The following is a 17,365-nucleotide window of genomic DNA, read 5'->3' as shown; positions in this document are numbered from 1 at the left end:
ACTCTGTACCGGTACCCCCTGTTTCTAGGGGCGGGGGTTTTATTTTCTTAAAACGGAATTGTTGTTTAAGTTTGTAAGTAAGCATTTCACTGTAAGGTCTATATACCTGTTGTATTCGGCGCATGTGACAAATTCAATTTAATTTGATATGTATGGCTGTCTTTGTCAAGGATATGTTTATCGTGCATCTGTTGTTTTTCCACATCATTTCTGTAGAGACACAGTGCACATAGCTTGTCTGTAACCAATAGAATGTCCTAATTCCACATGGCAACCAATAAGAACATGTCACAAAAGACGTCAACGGTCAAATGCTTTGTTTGTTCCTGTTTTCGTGATGTCATGTCAAGCACATCAAACGATCGACTCCAACTACAATCCCTTTTAAACTCCAGTCACCCTTTTAAACTCGATGCTGGCTGCTCTCCTCCCTTCATCTCAACTAGAAAACAGGCGGCTGCTTTTAATGGAGATTATTCACCAATTAAATAAATGCACTCTGAGGCTAGGACTTTCCTGGTCATGTCAATGTTGAGCGCAAACTCCTGGCCCTATAGTAATAGTTGTTTTATCCATCAAACTCCTGGCCCTATAGTAATAGTTGTTTTATCTATCAAACTCCTGGCCCTATAGTAATAGTTGTTTTATCCATCAAACTCCTGGCCCTATAGTAATAGTTGTTTTATCTATCAAACTCCTGGCCCTATAGTAATAGTTGTTTTATCTATCAAACTCCTGGCCCTATAGTAATAGTTGTTTTATCTATCAAACTCCTGGCCCTATAGTAATAGTTGTTTTATCTATCAAACTCCTGGCCCTATAGTAATAGTTGTTTTATCTATCAAACTCCTGGCCCTATAGTAATAGTTGTTTTACCTATCAAACTCCTGGCCCTATAGTAATAGTTGTTTTGTCTATCTAAAAGTATTATAATCAGATATACTGGTTGTTCTAAAGGTAATATAATCAGATATACTAGTTGTTCTATCTATCTAAAGGTAATGTAATCAGATATACTAGTTGTTCTATCTATCTAAAGGTAATATAATCAGATATACTAGTTGTTCTATCTATCTAAAGGTAATGTAATCAGATATACTAGTTGTTCTATCTATCTAAAGGTAATATAATCAGATATACTAGCTGTTCTATCTAAAGGTAATATAATCAGATATACTAGTTGTTCTATCTAAAGGTAATATAATCAGATATACTAGTTGTTCTATCTTTCTAAAGGTAATGTAATCAGATATACTAGTTGTTCTATCTTTCTAAAGGTAATGTAATCAGATATACTAGTTGTTCTATCTATCTAAAGGTAATATAATCAGATATACTGGTTGTTCTATCTAAAGGTAATATAATCAGATATACTGGTTGTTCTATCTAAAGGTAATGTAATCAGATATACTAGTGTACTAGATATACTCAATGTGTCTACCAGTAAATCTCCTCTCAGATCAATGAGTCTTAGCAGTAAAACTCCTCTCAGATCATTGAGTCTTAGCAGTAAAACTCCTCTCAGATCATTGAGTCTTAGCAGTAAAACTCCTCTCAAAGAAAACCCTCAGAGTTTTAATAGATAGATAGCTAGATAGGTCTGCTGTTAGAACCAGTAAAGGCCACTTTACCACTCTTGGGTAGCGGACTGACTTTGGTTTCCCTCCAGTCCTGAGGACAAACACTTTCCTCTAGGCTCAGATTAAAGGTATGATAGATATTAGTGGCTATAGAGTCAGCTACCATCCTCAGTAGCTTTCCATCTAAGTTGTCAATGCCAGGATGTGTATCATTATTATTGTTCCACCTCTCCCACACTAACTTTATAAAATTCGAACTTTCAGTGCTTTTCTTTCATTCGTTTTTTTATGCATGAAGATGATGGCTCACTGTTTGTTGTTGACATTCCCTGCCTAAGTTTGCCCACTTTGCCAATGAAGTAATCATTCAAATAATTGGCAACAACAAATGGTTTTGTGATGAATAAGCCCATCTGATTTGTTGAAAGATGGAGTTGAATATGTCTTTCTGCCAATCATTTAGTTTAATGTACGCCAAATTTGTTTTCCCCATTATTCTTTATATCGTTGATCTTGGCTTCAGAATACAGTTTATTCTTCTTTTTAGTCACATAATTTCTTAATTTGCAGTAAGTCAGCCAGTCAAATGTACAACCTGATTTATTAGCCACTCCTTTTGCCCCATCTCTTTCAATCATACAGTTTTTAAATTCCTCATCAATACCATGGAGCCTTAACAGTTCTAACAGTCAATTTCTTAACAGGTGCATGTGCTCATGTAAGAAGCAATTTCATAAATGAATTAAGTGCAGCATCTGGATGCTCCTCATTAATCACATCAGACCAACAAATATTTTTAACATCATCTACAAATGAGTCACAGCTATATCTTTTGTATGATCTCTTATAAAACTATTTTAGGCCCAGCTTTTACAACTTTGGCTTTCCTGGATATGAGCCACTATACTGTGATTACTGCATCCAATGGGTACAGATACAGCTTCAGAAGAAAGTTCCCCAGTTCTAGTAAAAATTTGATCAATACATGTGGATGATATAATTCCTATAGTGTTTGTAAACACCCTGGTAGGTTGATGAATAACCTGAACCAGATTACAGGCACTGGCTACAGTGAGAAGCTTCCTCTTGAGTGGACAGCCTGATGAAAACCAGTCAATATTCAAGTCCCCAAGAAAGTAGACCTCTCTGTTTACATCACATACACTATCAAGCATTTCACACACATTATTTAGATACTGACTGTTAGCACTTGGTGCTAAAGAAAAAGCTTTAGATGTGCCAGGTGAACCTGCCAGGTGAACTAGAGGATCTTGTTTCTCATGGTCTAAGAGCCTTTAGGTGCCTTTTGGCAAACTCCAAGAGGGGTGTCATGTGCCTTTTACTGAGGAGTGGCTCCCGTCTGGTTGGAGTGCTTGGTTGGAGTGCTGTTCTCTACAGAGGAACTCTGGAGCTCTGTCAGAGTGACCATTGGGTTCTTGGACACCTCCCTGTTCAAGGCCCTTCTCCCCCGATTGCTCAGTTTGGCCGGGCAGCCAGCTCTAGAAAGAATCTTAGTGGTTCCAAACTTCTTCCATTTAAGAATGATGGAGGCCACTGTGTTCTTGGGGACCTTCAATGCTACAGAAATGTTTAATGGCTTGGTGTTTGCTTTGACATGTCAACTGTGGGAACTTATATAGACAGGGGTGTGTCTTTTCAAATCTTGTCCAATCAATTGAATTTACCACAGGTGGACTCCAATCAAATTGTAGAAACATCTGGAGATGATCAATGGAAACAGGATGCACCTGAGCTCAATTTCGAGTCTCATAGCAAAGGGTTTGAATACTTACGTTTTAAATCTTTCATACATGCGCAAAAAAAAAGAAGGTAATTATCGGTATTGTGTGTAGATTGATGAGAAAAATAAATAATTGAATCAATTTTAGAATAAGGCTGTAATGTAACAAAATGTGTAAAAAGTCAAGGGGTCTGAATACTTTCTAAATGCACTGTATATGAATGTTATCGGAGGTTAGCAAGTTATTGATTTCATTAACTTTATTTCTAAGGCTTCATATAGTAAAATGGGCTATTTTCATCCCTTTCCTGGGTAGCTTATCACCGATAGAAACAATATTGAAAAGAGCAAACAAAGAAATATAATAAAAATATACATCCCTGCCAGGCTTTTGGGAGGGACGGTGGATTATGTGCCTGTCATAGCAGATGTAAGCAATGTCCCAACGCGCTCTGGCAGCTTTCATGGCTGGGATAGGTTCTTTCCTCTTCCGGCGCACAGCTTCAGGATAGTCCTTGTTGAGGAAGATATACTTTCCTCTCAAGTTCTTGGCTCTTTCCAGAACAGCTTTCTTGTCCTTGAACCTCAGGAACCTGACCACTATCGGGCCTGTCACCTGGGCCGGTGGTGGGTTTTCCAGTTACACTCCACCTCAATCTTCCTGTGGTCCATCTTCAGGTTCTCTGAGATCATTTCCCTCACTTTGTTCTCAGACTCCGTCCAGGTCTCATGTGGAGATTCTACAATTCCGTCCACAACCATGTGGTTCTGCCTTGGTTGTCCCTGGAGATAATCTGATTTCTCCATAATTGTCATCATGGATTAACATACAGAAATTATGTCCTCTCTCAATGATTTACAGATCGCTGTCATCTTGCTGTTCTTCAGGTGCTGGACCTCTATGGTCAGGCCGTCCATTATTTTATTAGTTGAATCCACCAGTATTTGGACAAAACACTTGAAGCTATTTTCTTGTTGCTGTAACAACTACTTGTAGAACTTTTGTTTGTTTAAAAGATCCTTCACCTGTGATAGAGACACAGCTTTCTTCAATGGTACTCCTCCGGCTTTAGTCTTTGTTACGAGACGTAGTTTATGCTATTACTCCTTGCAGTTCCAGACAGGGCGTGTCACAGGGAAGATTGAAAACATCCTCAGCAGGGCTCTAGACAGCCACAAGACCGGGACAATCCGTGGTCCCAGCCACAATGGCTAACAGCATCGCGGGCTTCGTTCAAGCCTTCAAGAAAACCCAGCTAGCTAATAGGAATGCACACACACCGGACTGCAAACTCAGCCAGACACACATAGTACTATTCTTGGATGGTCTAATGTCGCCGTCCCAAATGACCCTCTCTCTTATATAGTGCCCTACGGACCCTGGTCAAAGGTCATACACTATACAGGAAATAAACAAAACTCAAGTCTCTGTCTCCATCCGCCTGTCCGTCCGTCCATCTATCTGTCAGACAGTCACGGGGGGGACGGGGGGACTCAGTGTGGAGCCGTGACTTTTGGCTGACATTTACTGACGATCCATCAGAGTCACTAATCAATGGGACACAGACTGTCACAGGGACAGATTCTCTCTTCAACATCCGTAGGAAGACATTTCATTGAACTGCCGCAGGGAAGTTATTTAACATATACAACATTCTAAAACTATCACTATGGTGATATTAAAACTATCACTATTGTGATATTTTGGAATTCTGAATCATGTTTGTGGGAAAGAAATGATGTACCTGAACGTGACAATTTATACAGCACCATCCACAGGGGACACAGTGATAAACAACATTGTGGTGTTGATGCATTTGCAATAACTAGCCTACAACAGTCACTTTACCTTCAATTTGATGTCCTTTCATTAGTGTGATTATAAGACTGGGACTGCTGTGTTTTGCTTAGACACTTTGCATATTCACTTTGCATAATCACTTTGCATAATCAACTGTTAGCAACAATATGTAGAACAGAGATTAAATAAGGATGATATATGTGACCCGTTTCAAGAAACAAGGCGCATGTTGCACGTCACAGGAGTCATTTGAACATGTATTCTTATAATATTTGTAATGTTTTTTTGTTGTTGTTGCATAAATGCCTTCTGGAACATGTGAACATTTATGTGCCTTAATAACAAAAACTTGTATGCCATCTGTAAATACGAAAAAAAAAGGTTAAATTATGAGCCGAGTTGATTTAGCTACGGAAAAATACAGGAACCTTCCCGCTAGCCATGATTGGGTGAGATAATGGGGGGGCTGGACATGCCGAGAGATGAGTTCCGATTGGTCTGCCATGTAGCATGTGTCTGTCTATAACATGAGCTGCTTAGTATGTGTGGATAATCCTTTCTAAAGATATCATGTAGAACTGAACAAGTTTTGCTACTCTGCTCTCAACATTGCTGACTTGAAGTTAATATCGACAGTGGAAAAAAAGTTGTGATGGACTATTTTCTGGAGGGATGATTGTGCTGACTCTCTGACTCTGAAAATTAAATCAGACAATGGGGAAATCCCTGATTTAGATTGGACAAGTTTTGAAATCAGTGGAACGTCCAGTGGAAGCAGAGCGATGATTGCCAAATGCAGAGAGTCCAAAAAAGAGAGCCAAGACAGAAGGCTGTTGTATAAAACACCTGTCTCCGGATTACATCTTCAAACTAAAGGCAACCATGGCATCCATGACAGAGAGGGAGAAGCGTTCATCTATGTATACGGGTAAGATAGCTACATTTTCAGATAATACACATTTCTAATTTTGTCAAAAATGATTCTCATTGCAAATTAAACATTAGCTACCTGGCTCGCTGGCTACGTTACATGTATGATCTGTGTAGTAATATTATTAGCATCTCAGAAAGACATTTGCATCCCTGATTATAACCTATATAGCTAACATTGAACCTAATTAGTTAGCTTTAGATAAATAAAGTGTATTTTAGACAACAGGGGAAATGGACCCCGAGTTAATAAAGACCAACAGTTTCTTCCCCTTAATGACAGTCCCCTGATAGGAAGGCCATCAACACTAACCACCATCATAACAAATACTGATGACATCATCAGGCTGTGGACTGGATAATCAGGGGAATAAAGAGAGATGAACCCGGAGAAGAATCCCTTAAGAAAGCTGGTCTTGGGGCTCTGTTCACAAACACGAACACAAACAGATCCCACAGAGCCCCAGGACAGCAGCACAATTAGACTCATCAAATCATGAGAAAACAAAAAGATAATTACTTGACACATGGAAAGAATTAAATAAAACAAACAGAGAAAACTAGAATGTGAATACCTGACCACTGTGATTGCCCCAAAATGAAGGAAAGCTTTGACTATGTGCAGACTCAGCAAGCATAGCCTTGCTATTGAGAGAGGCCGCCGTAGGGAGACATGGCTCTCGAGAAGACAGGCTATGGGCCCACTGCCCACAAAATTAGGTGGAAACTGAGCTGCACTTCCCAACCTCCTGCCCAATGTATGACCATATTAGAGATACATATTTCCCTCAGATTACACAGATCAACAAAGAATTTGAAAACAAATCCAATTATGATAAACTCCCATATCTACTGGGTGAAATACCTCAGTGTGCCATCACAGCAGCAAGATGTGTGACCTGTTGCCACAAGAAAAGGGAAACTAGTGAAGAACAAACACCATTGTAAATACAACCCATTTGTTTATTTATTTTCCATTTTGTACTTTAACTATTTGCACATCGTTACAACACTGTATATAGTCATAATATCACATTTGAAATGTCTTTATTCCTTTGGAACTTTTGTGAGTGTGTGTGAGAGAGAGAGAAACATTGGTTGGTTGAATGCTGCTTAAATATGGAAAACGAGCTGTTTTGGGCAGAGAGCATTCAAACTCTTCCTTATTGGTCTATTAACTCATTTACTGCATGATGATGTCACCAGGCAGGCCACAACTCCATCCCACCAAAACAGGCTGCAATTTCAGTTATCATTTCAAACAGCTCTTACACTAAAAGGGCATTATCATCATTTTCACAATTTCACAGTATTATTCCAACCTCATAGTGTGGAAATATATCTAAAACACAGGATAATCTAGTTTTTGACCTTACTGGGCATTTAGCATTGGTATGTGTGGTTTTAAAGCACTGTACTGCTATTCACTCTAAAGTGGCAGGTTTTTGGAATGTACCAACTAAGTGTACACAGAGGGGGACCAGAACAGTATGGGTGTTTTACAGTACACACCAAATGCATGGGGGGATCTGGGCAAAGTGATGATTTACCCAGGGTAGTCAGAATGCGCTGGAACTCCCCTGCCAAGTCTTGTCCAATCCCATGGAGCCGATGCTAGAATTCTGAACAATGACGGGCCACTTCTCATCATTGGGGATGGGCAGTGTGTGGGCATGTCAAATCAAATCTAATTATATTGGTCACATACACATGGCTAGCAGATGTTATTGGTCACATACACATGGCTAGCAGATGTTATTGGTCACATACACATGGCTAGCAGATGTTATTGGTCACATACACATGGCTAGCAGATGTTATTGGTCACATACACATGGCTAGCAGATGTTATTGATCACATACACATGGCTAGGAGATGTTATTGCGAGTGTAGCGAAATTCTTTCTGCTTCTAGATTCGACAGTGCAGCAGTATCTAACAGGTAATATCTAACAATTCCACAACAAAACCTAATACACACAGTCTAGTAAAGGAATGGGATGAGAGGGGAGTGTGTATGGCCCAGAACATCACTGGGGCTAAGCTGCTTGCCATCGAGGACCTCTACACCAGACAGTGTCAGAGGATGGCCCTAAAAATTGTCAAAGACCCCAGCCACCCCAGTACTAGACTGTTTTCTCTACTACCGCATGGCAAGTGATACCAGAGTGCCAAGTCTAGGACCAAAAGGCTTCTCAACAGTTTTTACCACTAAGCCTGAACCGGTAATCAAATGGACTCTTTGCATTGTGTGCCCCCCCCCCCCCACACCCCTCTTTTTACGCTGCTGCTACTCTCTGTTTATCATATATGCATAGTCACTTTAACTATACATTCATGTACATACAGTGGGGCAAAAAAGTATTTAGTCAGCCACCAATTGTGCAAGTTCTCCCACTTAAAAAGATGAGAGAGGCCTGTAATTTTCATCATAGGTACACATCAACTATGACAGACAAAATGAGGAAAAAAATCCAGAAAATCACATTGTAGGATTTTTAATGAATTTATTTGCAAATTATGGTGGAAAATAAGTATCACAGTGAAAGAAACAGGTAGAGAGTGAGAAACGTAAAGGAGAGAGGAATATGTAAGTGAGGGATGACATTGGTGGAGGAGGGAGGCCAAACTGTTGTTCTCTAAAGGCTGCTCTCTATGTTAGTGCCTCTCTAATGGAACTAGGGTCAATGGTCAGGGAGAGGCACGGTAGACAGGAAATAACCTCATACATAGAGGGATCACCTGAATGAAAGAATCTGAAAGAGGGGATGATTCCATCTCTGCAAGGGAGTACATGAACATCGGAGAGAGATGAACGCAGAGACACTTAATATGCGTTTCTGTAAAATAATCAGTGCAGGTTTTATGAAAAGATTGGAGGATTTGTTTTTCAGAAAAAAAAACGTAGTTACTATTGGGCCTTATTTCGTCTTGCTGAGCGAGTTGTCATGGTAACCAAGATCAAATGTGTTATAAGGTTGGTATAAATACACGACGACAGCTAGGATATTCATCCCAGATATGAGACTAATGTTGTTTTCTTAATGCTCTACCCACAAACTAACAACTTCAAAGACACCTGGCTCTCAGGCAATGCAAGAACTGGAGCAAAACCAGGAGATCAACAACTTAATAATAATTTATCAACAACAAAACAAAACAATGAAATTGAACTTGAACTCATTTCATCTGGGAGTGTAGACTGTAACCTAGCGTAGCATTCAGTCTAGTTCAACCACGCTATAGAAAAGGTAGCCTTCAAAATGGCCACTCAGAGAATCACTCATCCCTCTGTTTTCTGGTACCTGTCTGTCTTGATCATGTTGTAAGTGAGGATGACCATTCCGAAGCCTTCCTCATAGCACAGAAACATAATCTTCCTGTTGGTACAAGATGGAGGACACATGTCAATTGAGGACACAATACGTTCGCGCGCACACACACACACACAAACAGGCAACATACAACAATCGAACCACAGCAACATACACAGTAATTGCCCTTAAGAGAGCCATCCATCCTGTCGCAGTATTACACAGTGAGCCATCCATCCATCCTGTAGCAGTATTACACAGTGAGCCATCCATCCATCCTGTAGCAGTATTACACAGTGAGCCATCCATCCATCCATCCATATATCCTGTAGCAGTATTACACAGTGAGCCATCCATCCATCCATATATCCTGTAGCAGTATTACACAATGAGCCATCCATCCATCCATCCTGTAGCAGTATTACACAATGAGCCATCCATCCATCGATCCTGTAGCAGTATTACACAGTAACGGCCCTTAAGTGAGTGAACTTAAGCTAGCAGGGTAATTCTATGCCAGGATGGCCCAACATATGTGGATACAGATTTCAAAAGGTTTGCAACATCCTTTCCCCAAAGAACCTTGAAATGGATTTCAAAAACATCCTAAAAATCGGTAATGAAGGTAATGGCCACTTTCTATTCACAGACTGTATTTATTTGGATTTTTCCCAGCTTTGAGAAATATAATATTAGATGCCTTTTAGAAACTCCAGGCAGCAGAATACATGAATGTCTAACACTCCTACAAAAGAGAATACATTTATAACTTGTGTTAAGAGGATTTGACAAATCCTTTCTATTAAGCTCTGAGAGAAACATCTTCATGAATCAAATAATATTGTGATTTTTAGAGTGAGTGAGTGAGAGTGTGAGTGAGTGAGTGAGTGAGTGAGTGAGTGAGTGAGAGTGTGAGGGAGAGTGTGAGTGAGTGAGAGTTTATTTAAAAAATTTTTTTTTAACCTTTATTTAACCAGGTAGGCTAGTTGAGAACAAGTTCTCATTTGCAACTGCGACCTGGCCAAGATAAAGCATAGCAGTGTGAACAGACAACAACACAGAGTTACGCATGGAGTAAATTTTTAACAAGTCAATAACACAGTAGAAAAAAAAGGGGAGTCTATATACATTGTGTGCAAAAGGCATGAGGAGGTAGGCAAATAATTACAATTTTGCAGATTAATAACACTGGAGTGATAAATGATCAGATGGTCATGTACAGGTAGAGATATTGGTGTGCAAAAGAGTAGAAAAGTAAATAAATAAAAACAGTATGGGGATGAGGTAGGTAAAAATGGGTGGGCTATTTACCGATAGACTATGTACAGCTGCAGCGATCGGTTAACTGCTCAGATAGCAGATGTTTGAAGTTGGTGAGGGAGATAAAAGTCTCCAACTTCAGCGATTTTTGCAATTCATTCCAGTCACAGGCAGCAGAGAACTGGAACGAAAGGCGGCCAAATGAGGTGTTGGCTTTAGGGATGATCAGTGAGATACACCTGCTGGAGCGCGTGCTACGGATGGGTGTTGCCATCGTGACCAGTGAACTGAGATAAGGCGGAGCTTTACCTAGCATGGACTTGTAGATGACCTGGAGCCAGTGGGTCTGGCGACGAATATGTAGCGAGGGCCAGCCGACTAGAGCATATAAGTCGCAGTGGTGGGTGGTATAAGGTGCTTTAGTGACAAAACGGATGGCACTGTGATAAACTGCATCCAGTTTGCTGAGTAGAGTGTTGGAAGCAATTTTGTAGATGACATCGCCGAAGTCGAGGATCGGTAGGATAGTCAGTTTTACTAGGGTAAGTTTGGCGGCGTGAGTGAAGGAGGCTTTGTTGCGGAATAGAAAGCCGATTCTTGATTTGATTTTCGATTGGAGATGTTTGATATGAGTCTGGAAGGAGAGTTTACAGTCTAGCCAGACACCTAGGTACTTATAGATGTCCACATATTCGAGGTCGGAACCTTCCAGGGTGGTGATGCTGGTCAGGCGTGCGGGTGCAGGCAGCGAACGGTTGAAAAGCATGCATTTGGTTTTACTAGCGTTTAAGAGCAGTTGGAGGCCACGGAAGGAGTGTTGTATGGCATTGAAGCTCGTTTGGAGGTTAGATAGCACAGTGTCCAAGGACGGGCCGGAAGTATATAGAATGGTGTCGTCTGCATAGAGGTGGATCAGGGAATCGCCCGCAGCAAGAGCAACATCATTGATATATACAGAGAAAAGAGTCGGCCCGAGGATTGAACCCTGTGGCACCCCCATAGAGACTGCCAGAGGACCGGACAGCATGCCCTCCGATTTGACACACTGAACTCTGTCTGCAAAGTAATTGGTGAACCAGGCAAGGCAGTCATCCGAAAAACCGAGGCTACTGAGTCTGCCGATAAGAATATGGTGATTGACAGAGTCGAAAGCCTTGGCAAGGTCGATGAAGACGGCTGCACAGTACTGTCTTTTATCGATGGCGGTTATGATATCGTTTAGTACCTTGAGCGTGGCTGAGGTGCACCCGTGACCGGCTCGGAAACCAGATTGCACAGCGGAGAAGGTACGGTGGGATTCGAGATGGTCAGTGACCTGTTTGTTGACTTGGCTTTCGAGGACCTTAGATAGGCAGGGCAGGATGGATATAGGTCTGTAACAGTTTGGGTCCAGGGTGTCTCCCCCTTTGAAGAGGGGGATGACTGCGGCAGCTTTCCAATACTTGGGGATCTCAGACGATATGAAAGAGAGGTTGAACAGGCTGGTAATAGGGGTTGCGACAATGGCGGCGGATAGTTTCAGAAATAGAGGGTCCAGATTGTCAAGCCCAGCTGATTTGTACGGGTTTTGCAGCTCTTTCAGAACATCTGCTATCTGGATTTGGGTAAAGGAGAACCTGGAGAGGCTTGGGCGAGTAGCTGCGGGGGGGGCGGAGCTGTTGGCCGAGGTTGGAGTAGCCAGGCGGAAGGCATGGCCAGCTGTTGAGAAATGCTTGTTGAAGTTTTCGATAATCATGGATTTATCGGTGGTGACCGTGTTACCTAGCCTCAGTGCAGTGGGCAGCTGGGAGGAGGTGCTCTTGTTCTCCATGGACTTCACAGTGTCCCAGAACTTTTTGGAGTTGGAGCTACAGGATGCAAACTTCTGCCTGAAGAAGCTGGCCTTAGCTTTCCTGACTGACTGTGTGTATTGGTTCCTGACTTCCCTGAACAGTTGCATATCGCGGGGACTATTCGATGCTATTGCAGTCCGCCACAGGATATTTTTGTGCTGGTCGAGGGCAGTCAGGTCTGGAGTGAACCAAGGGCTGTATCTGTTCTTAGTTCTGCATTTTTTGAACGGAGCATGCTTATCTAAAATGGTGAGGAAGTTACTTTTAAAGAATGACCAGGCATCCTCAACTGACGGGATGAGGTTAATGTCCTTCCAGGATACCCGGGCCAGGTCGATTAGAAAGGCCTGCTCACAGAAGTGTTTTAGGGAGCGTTTGACAGTGATGAGGGGTGGTCGTTTGACTGCGGCTCCGTAGCGGATACAGGCAATGAGGCAGTGATCGCTGAGATCCTGGTTGAAGACAGCGGAGGTGTATTTGGAGGGCCAGTTGGTCAGGATGACGTCTATGAGGGTGCCCTTGTTTACAGAATTAAGGTTGTACCTGGTGGGTTCCTTGATGATTTGTGTGAGATTGAGGGCATCTAGCTTAGATTGTAGGACTGCCGAGGTGTTAAGCATATCCCAGTTTAGGTCACCTAACAGAACAAACTCTGAAGCTAGATGGGGGGCGATCAATTCACAAATGGTGTCCAGGGCACAGCTGGGAGCTGAGGGGGGTCGGTAGCAGGCGGCAACAGTGAGAGACTTATTTCTGGAGAGAGTAATTTTCAAAAGTAGTTCGAACTGTTTGGGTATGGACCTGGAGAGTATGACATTACTTTGCAGGCTAACTCCTCCCCCTTTGGCAGTTCTATCTTGATGGAAAATGTTATAGTTGGGTATGGAAATCTTAGAATTTTTGGTGGCCTTCCTGAGCCAGGATTCAGACACGGCAAGGACATCGGGGTTAGCAGAGTGTGCTAAAGCAGTGAGTAAAACAAACTTAGGGAGAAGGCTTCTGATGTTGACATGCATGAAACCAAGGCTTTTTCGATCACAGAAGTCAACAAATGAGGGTGCCTGGGGACATGCAGGGCCTGGGTTTACCTCCACATCACCCGCGGAACAGAGGAGGAGTAGAATGAGGGTGCGGCTAAAGGCTATTAAAACTGGTCGCCTAGAGCGTTGGGGACAGAGAATAAAAGGAGCAGATTTCTGGGTGTGGTAGAATAGATTCAGGGCATAATGCGCAGACAGGGGTATGGTGGGGTGCGGGTACAGCGGAGGTAAGCCCAGGCACTGGGTGATGATGAGAGAGGTTGTATCTCTGGACATGCTGGTTGTAATGGGTGAGGTCACCGCATGTGTGGGAGGTGGGACAAAGGAGGTATCAGGGGTATGAAGAGTGGAACTAGGGGCTCCATTGTAAACTAAAACAATGATAACTAACCTGAACAACAGTATACAAGGCATATTGACATTTGAGAGAGACATACAGCGAGGCATACAGTAATCACAGGTGTTGAATTGGGAGAGCTAGCTAAAACAGTAGGTGAGACAACAGCTAATCAGCTAGCACAACAACAGCAGGTAACAGCAAGTAGAGTATTGAGTGAGTGTGAGTGAGTGAGTGAGTGAGTGAGTGAGAGTGAGTGAGTGAATGAGAGTGTGAGTGAGTGAGTGAGTGAGTGAGTGAGTGAGTGAGTGAGTGAGTGAGTGAGTGAGTGAGAGTGTGTGAGAGTGTGAGTGAGTGAGAGTGTGAGTGAGTGTGTGAGAGTGTGAGTGAGTGAGTGAGTGAGTGAGTGAGTGAGTGAGTGAGTGAGTGAGTGAGTGAGTGCGCGCACGACTGCTCCTCTGAATGCTCCTCTCGTTGTGTATGTGACTATGTGTGTACAGTACCAGTCAAAGGTTTGGACAAACCTACTCTTTCACGGGTTTTGAAGTTCAACAGAAGTTGGGTGATGCAACAGGACAATAACCCAGAACACAGAAGTAAATCAACAACAAAATGGCTTCAACAGAAGAAAATATGCCTGCTGGAGTGGTCCAGTCAGAGTCCTGACCTCAACCTGATTGAGATGCTATGGCATGATCTCAAGAGAGCAGTTCACACCAAACATCCCAAGAATATTGCTGAACTGAAACAGTTTTGTAAAGAGGAATGGTCCATAATGCCTCCTGACCGTTGTGCAGGTCTGATCCGCAACTACAGAAAATGTTTGGTTGAGGTTATTGCTGCCAAAGGAGGTTCAACCAGTTATTAAATCCAAGGGTTCACATACTTTTCCCCACCCTGCAACTGTGAATGTTTACACGGTGTGTTCAATAAAGACATGAAAATGTATTATTGTTTGTGTGTTATTAGATTAAGCAGACTGTGTTTGTCTGTTGTTGTGACCTAGATGAAGTACAGATCACATGTTATGCCCAAATTATGCAGAAATCCAGGTATTTCCAAAGGGTTCACATACTTCTTTTCTTGCCACTGATATCAATCATTGGTTAGTTCTTCAGAGACCAACTAAGTATATTAAGTTATGAGACAATATTCAGCTCAGGTCTCATGAGTCTCCACCGTTTCTTGGAGACAAATTGAATTCTGAGAGTACATGGAAGATGGATGGTGTGAGGGGAGAAAAGAATCACTTACGTGTGGCGTGTTCCTAAGGCGATACCCAGTTCACCCTATTAGGAGAGAATAAATCCACTTAATGTAAGAACAATATAATAATAATATATATGCCACTTGAACACAGCTATGGCCCCTTGCTGCTGGCTCATTAGGATAATGCTACAGTAATGATAATGCACTACAGTCGGCTGGCTAGAAGTAAGAGACTGCTAATGGTTGATTAGGTAAATGACCTAGCCAGCTAGTAGCTACAACTTAAAAAGCTTTAGAGAAGAATGTGAGTGCTTAAGTAATATGCATATCAAAAGAGGACAGGGATGAAAGCATAAGAGAATGGAACCAGAAGTATTAGGCTAAGTAGATTTGATTTGTTCAGGTTTGCATTGTGGGTCAATGCCTCCCTCTGGTGGACAATAGCATACATTACAACATTAGTATTTATACAGGAAACGACAGTAAGAGGAGAGTGAAAGAGGAAGGTAGACGAGGAGGAAAGAAGATGGGAAGTTTAGAGATGAGGGGAAGATGGAGGAAGAACGACAAGGGGTATTAGTAGTAGTAGCAGTAGGAGTAGTAGTAGTAGCAGCAGTAGTAGGTATAGTAGTAGCAGCAGTAGTAGTAGTAGTAGTAGGTATAGTAGTAGCAGCAAATGTAGCAGCAGTAGTAGTAGTAGGTATAGTAGTAGCAGCAGTAGTAGCAGCAGTAGTAGTAGCAGCAGTATTAGTAGTAGCAGCAGCAGTAGTAGTAGCAGTAGCAGCAGCAGTAGTAGCAGCAGTAGTAGTAGTAGTAGTAGTGGTGGCAGCAGTAGTAATAGTAGTAGTAGTAGTGGTAGGTGTAGTAGTAGTAGCAGTAGTAGTGGTAGTAGTAGTAGGTGTAGTAGCAGTAGTAGTAGTAGTAGGAGTAGTAGTAGTAGTAGGTATAGTAGTAGTAGTAGTAGTAGCAGTAGTAGTGGTAGTAGGTGTAGTAGTAGTAGTAGGTGTAGGTGTAGTAGCAGTAGTAGTAGTAGTAGGTGTAGTAGTAGTAGTAGTAGGTATAGTAGTAGTACTACTAGCAGTAGTAGTAGCAGTAGTAGTAGTAGTAGTAGTAGTAGCAGTAGTAGTAGCAGTAGTGGTAGTAGTAGTAGTACTACTAGCAGTAGTAGCAGTAGTGGTAGTAGGTGTAGTAGTAGTAGTAGTACTACTAGCAGTAGTAGTAGTATTAGTAGTAGTAGTAGCAGCAGCAGTAGTAGCAGCAGTAGTAGTAGTAGTAGTAGTGGTGGCAGCAGTAGTAATAGTAGTAGTAGTAGTGGTAGGTGTAGTAGTAGTAGTAGTAGTAGTAGTAGCAGTAGTAGTGGTAGTAGTAGTAGCAGTAGGAGTAGTAGTAGTAGGTATAGTAGTAGTAGTAGTAGTAGCAGTAGTAGTAGGTGTAGTAGTAGTAGTAGTAGTAGGTGTAGTAGTAGTAGTAGGTGTAGGTGTAGTAGTAGTAGTAGTAGGTATAGTAGTAGTACTACTAGCAGTAGTAGTAGCAGTAGTAGTAGTATTAGCAGTAGTAGTAGCAGTAGTAGGTGTAGTAGTAGTAGGTATAGTAGTAGTACTACTAGCAGTAGTAGCAGTAGTGGTAGTAGGTGTAGTAGTAGTAGTAGCAGTAGTAGTAGGTATAGTATTAGTACTACTAGCAGTAGTAGTAGTATTAGTAGTAGGTATAGTAGTAGTAGTACTAGTCGTAGTAGTAGGTATAGTAGTAGTAGTAGTAGGTGTAGTAGTAGTAGTAGTAGTAGTAGTACTAGTAGCAGTAGTAGTAGTAGTAGGTGTAGTAGTAGTAGTAGTAGTAGTAGTAACTGACTTGCCTAGGTAAAAAATTAAAATTGTCCAGCTAACTGGAATAGTTCAGACTCTAGTTTATTGCATGAATTACAAAACAGTATGTTGGATGTTTAGATAATGAAATGATAAGTGATTTTTTTTGAGCTGCTAATCTTGCTTATGTTTTGTAAAACAGGGTCCTGAAGTTCTTCCCCAGTGGAACACAACCTTTGACCCCATTGCGTGTTGTGCTGTTGATTATTTTTTGGTCCAATCATCTTTCACTATACTGCAACCCCCCGCGAGAAACAAACAGGTATCAAACAGGTAACCACCAACTGTGACTCTCCATACAGTCTCCAAGGAAACATGGCAAACTTCCCTCTGATCGGTGCAGTTTTCCAATATGGTAATGTGTTCTCTAACACAATTTAGCAGAAAGCAGAGAGAAATCACTGACATTGACAATAAATAGTTTGAAAAGGTACGAACTAGCGTCATACTAGTTTAGTG

General features: G+C 41.8%; 1 protein-coding gene across 1 annotated transcript; it reads left to right on the top strand.

Annotated features, from left to right (window-relative positions):
• Nucleotides 1-16,270: 16,270 nt before the first annotated feature.
• LOC116353276 (uncharacterized protein DDB_G0271670-like) lies at nucleotides 16,271-16,849 on the top strand (the record flags this gene model as incomplete). Its single annotated transcript, XM_031787555.1, has 1 exon — nucleotides 16,271-16,849. A coding segment is annotated over one exon (579 nt), but the record flags the coding sequence as incomplete, so codon positions are not given.
• Nucleotides 16,850-17,365: the final 516 nt, after the last annotated feature.

This window comes from Oncorhynchus kisutch, linkage group LG14 (assembly GCF_002021735.2).
Source record: "Oncorhynchus kisutch isolate 150728-3 linkage group LG14, Okis_V2, whole genome shotgun sequence".
Taxonomy (NCBI): Eukaryota; Metazoa; Chordata; class Actinopteri; order Salmoniformes; family Salmonidae; genus Oncorhynchus; species Oncorhynchus kisutch.
Note: the sequence above shows the minus strand (reverse complement) of the source record. Positions and strands in the feature narration are given on the sequence as shown.